This window comes from Balaenoptera physalus (assembly GCF_965194825.1).
Source record: "Balaenoptera physalus genome assembly, chromosome: 2".
Taxonomy (NCBI): domain Eukaryota; kingdom Metazoa; phylum Chordata; class Mammalia; order Artiodactyla; family Balaenopteridae; genus Balaenoptera; species Balaenoptera physalus.
In genome coordinates, this window is record NC_138883.1 from 179,155,329 (window position 1) to 179,165,089 (window position 9,761).

General features: G+C 39.0%; 1 protein-coding gene and 1 long non-coding RNA gene across 4 annotated transcripts in view; one reads left to right on the top strand and one right to left on the bottom strand.

Annotated features, from left to right (window-relative positions):
- The window catches only part of LOC309654645, a 619,568-nt gene that overhangs the window by 82,897 nt on the left and 526,910 nt on the right, over positions 1–9,761 (bottom strand). The gene's annotated exons all lie outside the window — the stretch shown is intronic.
- The window catches only part of MPP7 (MAGUK p55 scaffold protein 7), a 261,809-nt gene that overhangs the window by 49,799 nt on the left and 202,249 nt on the right, over positions 1–9,761 (top strand). For all 3 annotated transcript variants that reach the window (XM_082448953.1, XM_082448952.1, XM_082448955.1), the window contains one exon: positions 4,844–5,021. In XM_082448953.1, coding sequence (XP_082305079.1) covers positions 4,985–5,021 — 37 coding nt within the window. In that variant the 5' untranslated portion in view covers positions 4,844–4,984. The remainder of the gene's footprint in view (positions 1–4,843; positions 5,022–9,761) is intronic.

Sequence of the window (9,761 nt, forward strand, 5' to 3'; positions counted from 1 at the left end):
CACATTTGCTCATATCACCACTGATCTTGGAAGAGTCTGTGGGTTTTGGGAAGCTGGTGGACCTGCTCAGAGCGGGAACTGGTTTCAGGATGCTCGCATTTCGGTTAACACGGTGCCTTGCAAAGCGAGGACCACCTCTAGTGGACACAGGTTTTATAAAATTGTTTTTTTGCTTGAGTGTTTATGCTTTATCATTAGCAATGCCTTAAGAGTCAGTTATTACTAATTTTACTACTTCATTCAGGACGTTCTAAAGTCAATGCCCTTCCGTCTTTTTTTTTTTTTTTTTTTTTTTTTAAATGAGACTGCTTGGTAGTGAAGAATTAACTAGGATGAATAGTTTCCATTGGGTATTGTTATCTTGATTTGTGCTAAGGTACCCATGGTTTTGTCCACCAGTACTTTTCATCATTGGTGCAAATGTCCACACATTGCAAAAGGCAAATAACATCTTGATGGTTTTATGAAAATAGTTTGACTTCAGGGACGCCTCTGAAAGGATCTCAGAGACCACTGGTGTCTGCAGACCAAACTTTGAGAACTGATGGTATAAAAGGTTTAAATACCATTTTCTGTAAGCAGATTGATGCCACCTACCTGCATTGCTTCCTGTGTTTTCTAACAATTATAATTTATGAAGGTTTGCTGCTTGCATTGGCTAATACAACTCATGCATCTTTCAGGTAGAGTTTTTTTTTTAATGTCAGATTGGTTAAAAAAAAGGTTTACTCTTTGTGTGTGTGTGTTGTTGCTCTATTAGGTTTTGAAAGTGTAAGTTGAGAGTATGTGTAGCTCATGAAATAATCTACAGTTGGATTACTGGGCAGTTACTCCCTTGAAATGATGGGATGTTACTATGATTATTAGTTTATTTATGATGACAGTTAATTAGAAGTTTTCATATTCTTGAATACTCTTCCAAATAGAGAGGGCGTGAATTTGGAAAATAAGGTCCAGTACCTGATTTCTCATTCATCTGTGTTAACCTCGTGCGTGTGTGTGAAATATTGTGATTTATAATAAATATATATTTGGCGTTCTGTGTAACCCTTTCTGCTTCCAAAACCCTTGGAATTTCTTAAGCGATAAGAGTGACAAAGGGGTCTTTTGTTTTTCCTAACTACTTTCAACCATACCTTTGTTTATGTTAACGAGGTGACTTTCCGGAAGCCCTTATGGACGGGGTGGGGGGGGGGGCTGGTGGCCAGGGCAACCAACCTTGATTGGAGGGTTGGAGCTTTCAGTCCCACCCCACAACCTCCAGGGAGGGGAGCGGGGGCTGGAGGTTGAGTTCAGGCACCAGTGGGCCAGTGGTTTAATCAACCATGCCCGTGTGACGAAGCCTCCATAAAACCCCAGAAGCCTAGGGTCTGGAGAGCTTCCAGGTTGCGGACACGTGGAGATTTGGGGGAGGGCGGCTCCCAGGGAAGGGGTGGGAGCTCCACCTCGCCCTGTGCAGCTCTTCTGTCTGGCTGTTCCTCCTCATTTCCTTTTACAGTTAACCAGTAACCTAATAAGTAAATGTTTTCCTGAGTTCTGTGAGCCCCTCGGGCAAATTCAGTGAAGCTGAGGGAGCTGGGGGAAACTCTGATTTGTAGTCAGCCCATCAGAAGCACAGGTGACAACCTGGGTTTGCAGGTGACATCAGAAGGGGGCCAGTTTTTTGGGGCTGAGCCCTTACCTTGTGGTATCTGGCCCTATCTCGAGGTAGACAGTGTCAGAACTGAGTTTAATTGTAGGTCGCCCAGCTGGTGTCACAGATCTGCCTGGGGTGTGGAAAACCACATGTGCTGTCAGAAGTGAAGCATTGATAGTGGAGGAGATATACAGCAGGAGTGTGTGTGTGTGTGTGTGTGTGTGTGTGTGCGCGCACACACATTAATAAAAGTTTTTGCAGATGGCTGTTTCACTGGGTGCAATTAAGACTTCTTTTTTTTAGGGAAAACTCATAAAACTTTCTGCTACAGACACTTGCACTTCTGTGGTTGACCACTAGATGTCATGAGTGCCTCGGGAGCCCTAAGGGTTGCCCAGGGCGGGTAGAAACTGAACATTGTAGGTTCTAGACCTTCACATAGTTCACTGTTTCCATATGACGGATGCCAGAAGAACCTGATACAGTGTGATATATAGAAGCACGGTATGACTGGAATAATGAAATTTCAAAAATAAGCCCTTTTAAAGGAGGGTTGTAATAGTTCTATTGGGGATTGTAAATGCTTCAGGTGCACTTGACACTGTAGTTTCGTTCCTGGCGTTTGGGCTGCTCTCTTTTTTATGGAAAGATGGATTGAACTTCAATTTAAGAATATTCGGTAATCCCTCTCAGGACGTACTGTAACAGCTGGTATTTTTGTGTTGTAGTAAATCGATTCCATACAACAGTCAGTAATAATCATGGCTGGATTCTGACAAATTCCAAAGCATTTTAAATAAGTTTAGCCAAAGAAAATAACATGATTACTACAGAAATTTAGCTCAGTTTGAAAGTTAAACCCAGCAACTCTGCTTCGTTCCACAGAATATTAACCATTTTCCTGGTTGGGATTTTATCAAACCATTTTTTTTTATTAATATACTTGTATATGTTCTGAGAAGATAATTATCTTGTAGCATATATTTCTTAAATAATATAACTTTGGAAAAAAACTTAACCTTGAGTGTTTATTGTGAAATAAAAGATGAGAAATACTGTGGTAAAGTCTTTTGTATATGGCATATGTGGAAAGCTGCAGCATCAACTCAGGAGGATATTTTGATGTGAAATATAAGGTGGTTTTAGTATTAATAGGATGTTTGTTTGTTTTAAGCATAAATTGGCTTATATGGTGTACGTGGTTTATGAAATTGAAACATTGTAAGTTCTTTAAGGCTTGAAGAAAGTTGTAGTTTGCATGGTATAGATTATATAGTATGTGTATTTCTGTAGTTAGGTAATCTGTACCGTACAAATTATGATTTATGGTATAAAGAGCTTAAATTACATACATACACTCTATAATAAATACCTACCTACATACCTACATATATGCCTTTTCCTAATGGTAGAAATGTGTGTGCATATACTTTACAAGTTATAACCGTTTTTCCCTTTTTTCTCAGCAGCAAAACAAAAGTTTACTAATTGAATGCATTTTTTAAATTATGTATGGTCTGTTTTTTATTTTCTTTGTGTTTGAATCGAGGAGCACTTTATGTAGTTGAATCTTAATCCTGATTGTTAGGATAACTTATGAAAACAAAGCAGAGTTGCCTTTTAAAATTATTAGGGAAAACAGCTTCAGAGATGGGCACTAATGAAGCCTTGGTTTACCTTTTTCTGTCTTATTTTTAGCTTAGTGATTTATATTTTCACTTGGTATTTAAAATAACTGCCCTCATATTTTTAATTAACACAGAGGATCTCTGTATGAATTTGTATGTGTATTTTAACTACGTCAACCTTTGTAACGTAAAACAAAACTCAAGACATTGCACCGGGTTGCCTGGTCCAAGATAGTCTATTTGATGGTGAATATTTTTATGCTAACATTTACTTTGATAATTAAAAAGCTAATTTAGAAGGCTTTAATAGACTCTTATAGTTTGAATTTTTTCATGAGGAGTTTGGCAAGCTCATTTTCTTTATTCTGTAATATGAATCAGCAATTTAAAGGCTTTAAGAATTGAAGTGAGCCAGTTTTTCAGATGTTTACAGTATCTGTTTTTCTTGTTAATATATGTTAAAATATGCTTTTAAATCACCGAACTTGCTTTATAGAGAACTGGGGAAAATGCGTTAAAAAGTGAATTTAAACATGTTGTGTGGTTCTTCTGATTTCTGAAAAATGTAAATGTGGTGTATTTTCCGTTATTAGGCAGCCGTGGTCCAAATTTAAACCACATGGCGTCCTCCTAGGTGTAGGCCAATGTAAATTTTAATCTTGCTACTTTTATGTTTTCATTTTATAATCTCATTACCTGAATTAAAAAAAACCAGTTGTAATAGTTAGCATTCATTGTTTGCAAGGTGTTCGTTGGATTATCCAACAGTTCTAAATTGCTGTTCTCTTCATTTGCATATAAGGAAATTAAGGCTTAATAAGATTAAATAACTTGTCCAAGATCACAGAGCTAGCAGGATTAGAGATGAAGCAAACACTAGAGCCCTTGCTTTTAGTTACTGTACAATAGTGCCTTAACTGCTTATTTTGGGATAAACGTTACTTAAAATAATTATTTAAAAAATTGATATTTTCCAAGATACATCAAAGCTTAGTTTTTACTAAAACAATTTATTTTCATATATTAGCTTGGATTGTTAGGTTTAGTTTAGATTATCAACAGTTCTGTAAATCTATAATAATATCTTGCTTCAATTCTAGTATTCTTTCAAGGTTGTTTGTAATCTTCAGTTAGAGAACTTGGCAGTTGTCGTATTAGGATGAGTTACTTAGAAAGATTACAGTTAGTTATAAGTTGTTGACAATTTAGAGAATCTCTGCTCTACGTTTAGGAATACAGTTTTGAATTCTAACAGAAGGGAGGAATTTTAGAATGACGTTGGCTTACAAAAGCTTCCTCAAGTTCTCCATCTGTGCAGTCAGTGGTTCTCAAACCAACTGTAAAAATCTTTAAGGAAACCTTGACACATTCACGAAGAACTTTCATGTTTTTAATTAGAAATCCCACGTCGAAATAAAAAACTCTCCCATTTCATATTTGTCTGTGGTCTGTAGAAGAAATTGTGAAGATTGTGATCTCCCTAATAACGTGTTGGAATCAGCATTTTGAATTAGTTACAGAAAGTTGCAATTTAGTAATCTTGCCTCTTCTATTTTTAATGTGTTCCTTTTCTTTGTAGAAACGGACTGCAGGAGACGTAGATCTTGGTAGACAGCGTGGCTGCAGGCCTTGGGGTTGGCACCCCTGCCGCCTTTGAACGGAGCGTGTTGGCAGCTCAGGGCCCAGCTCAGCCTGCATCCTGCATCCTGCATCCTGCATCATGCCCGCGCTGTCCGCAGGCTCGGGGAGCGACCCAGGTATGGAGCCCGGGAGGGGCACGTTTCCTCCCATCCTTACAAATCGTCCAGCTCACAGTGAAAACCAGCACTGCTTTAAGCGACTGCAGACAGGCTTGTCTTTCTGAAACCAGAGTGAGGGCCATCATGGCCTCAGGATAAACGTTACTGGAGGGCGTGGGCGGACCGCTTTCTCGGGTACTGACGGCTTGTGCTGATGCTTTTGTACTGTGTTGCATTTTGGAGTAATGCCGTACGTTTACATTTCTTTTTTTAAAAAATTAAGTATTTTAAAGATACAGAAAAGTGTGGAAAATATCATGGTACTCATATTACCTATCACTCTACTTTAATCATAGCTATGAATTTTTTTGCCCGTATTTGCTCAGACCTCTCATTTTTTCCCCCCATTTTTCTATTTTCTTTCTTTCTGTCCAGAGGTAAAAACTGTTCTGAAGTTGATATATGTCATTAAAGAACTCAATTAAAACAAGCACGTTGTTATCAGTTGTAAGACTTAGTGATACTTAAAGATTTCCAAGAAACGGAAAAAAACTCATGCGTGGATGTATGTGTGAAATCCCCTCTTTCTCGCCTGATTTAGAAGGTGGGATGGGGGTGGTCAGTGCCCCTTTGAAGCCCTTTTCTGGGGTTCCCCAGAATCGGCACTTTAGAAAAATGTAGATTCCTGGACCCTCCTCAGAATTATTAAAACAGAATGCGAGTGGGGTTGGGAGCTGTAGCTTGCATTTTTAAGACCGCTCAGAGGAGGGGGTGACACAGAGTGTGCCTAAAGGGATGGGCTTTGTTGCACTGACCACGCTGAGTTGGTCCCATTAACACCCTTCTGTAAGCAGCGGAGATATGTCTTGTCCTGGACAGTCAGTGGCTCTTTAATTTTTAAAGAGCCGAATCACAAATGTGATTTTGTGTTGTGTTAGGTAACACTGGCCTTCTCACGTGCACTATTTGCCTGTATCGTTCTTTGCTATTTCAAGCAGAGCCATACTTAACACTTTGGCAAGTTTTTTCTTGTCTTTTTCCATAAAGAATGAGGTTTTTCTACTGTGATTTACACTGAGGATTAGTTTTTCTTAGGAAGTGATTTTGATTTTTTAAATTACATAGAAATCTTTTTTTCTCAAGACGTGAACTTGGAAGCAGCTCCTTTGGACAAAATTTTTTTTTCTTTTCAGTTTTTATATAGTCCCACATTGTGTTCCACTATATAAAACGAATGATTTAAGTTTCCGTAGTGGTTTGGGAAATTATAGATAAAATTTATTTGAACCATAAATTTACTACAGTTTATGTAGTAAATAAGTTTTCTGCCTTGCCGTTCGCCAAAAAATGCCTTAGTTTAATTGAATGCAAAATATTGTTGATTACACCTAACATGGGGAATGATTAAAGTGGCAGTTTAGGCGTCAGTCGTGAAAAATACCATAGGCTATTTAGAATGGAAAAAGGACTCTAGCACGCAGAGCTGGCCCGCTTGGTGCAAATCTGAAATACTGGTGCGACTCACTCCCGGCTTTGCGCTAGTTTTTGACCAGTGTGTCCCAATAAGGTTTGAGTTGGGCAGGGGAGATTGTTTTAAGAGTCACTGCATTCGGGGGGCCCCAGGGTGTGGGCACCCATCAGATGCTGCGTTCCCTTGTCCTTCCTTGTAGACCAGATGCCATCGATCAGTCAAGGGTCACTGTTACTGTCAGCAACGTTGCTTAGCGATGGTCTCCAGGGGAACAGCGTTAGCAGAGCTGAAGGGCGGGCCTCACGCAGCGGGAGAGGGTGCGACTCCCCAGTGCACGCGTCGTGCTCACGTGGGGAAGTGCTTGCTGTGTAAACTTCCACCACTTCCTCTTCCTCTGAGAGCAAACAGTTAGTTACACGAGTAGTGCATAAAACTGCAGAGATAGAAAAAGGAAAGAAACCCTTCCTACCCGCTCTTCCCCTTCCCCCAGTCTCCTTTCCTTTCTCAGTTTGATGAGTGTCCTGCAAGAATTTTCTGGACGTTAAACACTTACGTGCCTTCGTAAGTAAATGTGTATGTACATAAGTATATTGTTTTGTCTTTTTTCCTTACTTTTTAATCACAGATTCTGTCATACCCTATGGATTGTTCTGTGACTTTCTTTCTACACCAAGTAATGTCTCGAAGAGGTATTTCTATATGATACGTGTGTGTGCATACATCTGTATATATAAATAAACATAGATCCTCCAAATTCTCTTCAACTAATGCATAGTTTTCCATTGTGTCACATTACACTGTGTAATGAACCAGACTACTCTTAATGAAAGCCCTGGTTTTGTTCCTTTTGTAATATTTCAGGAGAAAAGATGTACACATTTAATGGATGTTGTCAAATTGTCCTCCAGAGGTGTTAAACCACTTAACAATCCATGGACAGTATATTAAAAATCGTTTCCCCCATGTTCTTGGCAATATTCAATATTATATTCTTATAATTTTTACCAATCTGATGGGGAAAATATGGTATCTTTTTTTTTTTCGAAAGAGTTACATAGATCTCAAGTTTTATTCAGTTAATAAAAAGTAGTTGTTGAATATTTATAATGTGCTAGGCACTACTTTTCTTTCTTTCTTTTTTTTTTTTTTAATCAGTCATCAATTTTATACACATCATTGTATACATGTCAATCCCAATCGCCCAATTCAGCACACCACCATCCCCACCCCACCGGGGTTTTCCCTCCTTGGTGTCCATACGTTTGTTCTCTACATCTGTGTCTCAACTTCTGCCCTGCAAACCGGTTCATCTGTACCATTGAAAATATGGTATCTTAAGTGTGAAATTTGCACTACTACCAACATTGAGCACATTTCCCTTTGTTTAATGGCCATTATTCCTCTGTGATTTGTTTGTTCTTATCCTTTCCCCATTATTCTATTGGTTTATCATTTTCTTATTTATCTGCAGTATTTCTTTATTTGTATTTTGTGTATTAACCCTTTGGGTCATTTTAGGTTGAACACCATTTCTTCTGGTCAGTCATTTGTCCTTTTTTTTCTTCCTTAAATAGTATCATTTTTAAAATAGAAGTTGAAAACTTTTATATGGACAAATCAATATTTTCTGTGTGGCGAATGCTTTCTTCCTTCTGCTTAAGAAGGTCTTTCCAACCTAAGGCAGGATTGAGAAGATAGTCTCTAAGATCTTCTTTTAATAATTAAAAAATTTTGGGACTTCCCTGGTGGTCCAGTGGTTAAGGCTCCGTGCTCCCAATGCAGGGGGCGCAGGTTCGATCCCTGGTCGGGGAACTAAGATCCTGCATGCCACATGGCGTGGCCTAAAAAAAAAAAAAAAAAAATTAAAAAAATTTGTTTTTACACATTTGGAATTTCAGTCCAACTAGTTTGCATGTGGAATGAGACAGTAATCAAATCTTAACGTATTTCCCACGTGAAGAGCCAGTAGTCCCAAAATCACTCACTCAGTAGCTCAGCCTTTTTACATAAATGTGTATTGGCCCCTCTCGTGTATACGTCTGTTCTGGGTTTTCTTTCTTAGCTATTATGATCTGGTGATCTTATTTAAAAAAAATTTTTTTTTAAATGAACTTTATTTTTAGAGTAATTTTAGATTTAGTGAACGATTATGAAGGTAAGACAGAGAGTTGCAATATACTTTATACTTGTTGCCCTGATTATTAACATCTTACCTCAGTTTGGTACATTCATTTCAATTAGAAAATCAATACTGATACATTATTATTAGCTAAAATCTATACTTTATTCAGATTTTCTTAGTTTTCCGTTAATATCCTTTTTTGGGTCCAGGGTCTCACATTATATTTAGTTGACCTTGTCTCATTAGGCTCCTCTTGGCTGTGCAGTTTCCTTAGACTTTCCTTGCGTTTGACGACCTTGACCGTTTTCGAGAGTAGTACTGGTCAGGTGTGTAGTGGAATTCCCTCTGTTGGAATTTGTCTGATGTAAAGTGCCACTGTCGTCATATTGTATAGTAAGGGGACGTGCTGGTGACTTGGTTTATGACTGTCGATGCTGATTAAGTGGCTGACGTGATGTTCGCCGCATCTCCCCGCTGGAAAGTGACCCTGTCTGCCCACCCCGTCCCGCTGCGCTCTGGGGAAGGACGTCTGCGTGCCTCTCACATTCGAAGGGAGTGTGTCCTGCTCCCTCTCCTTCAGGGTGACGTACCCCTGTAACTTATTTGGAATACTTCCTCTCTTCTCTCCCATTAATTTATTCAATCCTTTTTCATTATCCATGTGGACTCTTGGATGTTTATTGACACTTCGGGACATAATTCAATTCTACTTCACTTATTTTGTTGTTCAAATTGTCCCAGCTTTGGGGCCACTGGGAGCTTTTTCAGTTGGTTTCTTTGACGTATCCGTATCCACGGGGGCTTGCTTTAAACGCTTCGTTACTTTGGGCATGACGGGATGCTCTAGGTTAATCTTGCAGTGCCCCATCTAGAATCAGCGATTTCTCAAAGGACCACCAGCTCCTTTTATTAGGGAATGGGATTAGAAACCAAGATCTGGATGATAGGTTTGCACAGTGTTTTTTCTTTTAGGCCCGCTCGTCTGACAGAGCAAAGAAATACATGTGTGTACACTGACCTGTGTATATATGCACATACACGAACATTTCTATGTGCAATCATCTGTAAGTGTATTAAGCTACATATGAGTCCTTACTGGTGCCTCCAACTCGAATCCACAGGAAGTGGGTCGTCTTAGCCTCCGTCCCTTGTCTGTAAATTCCCG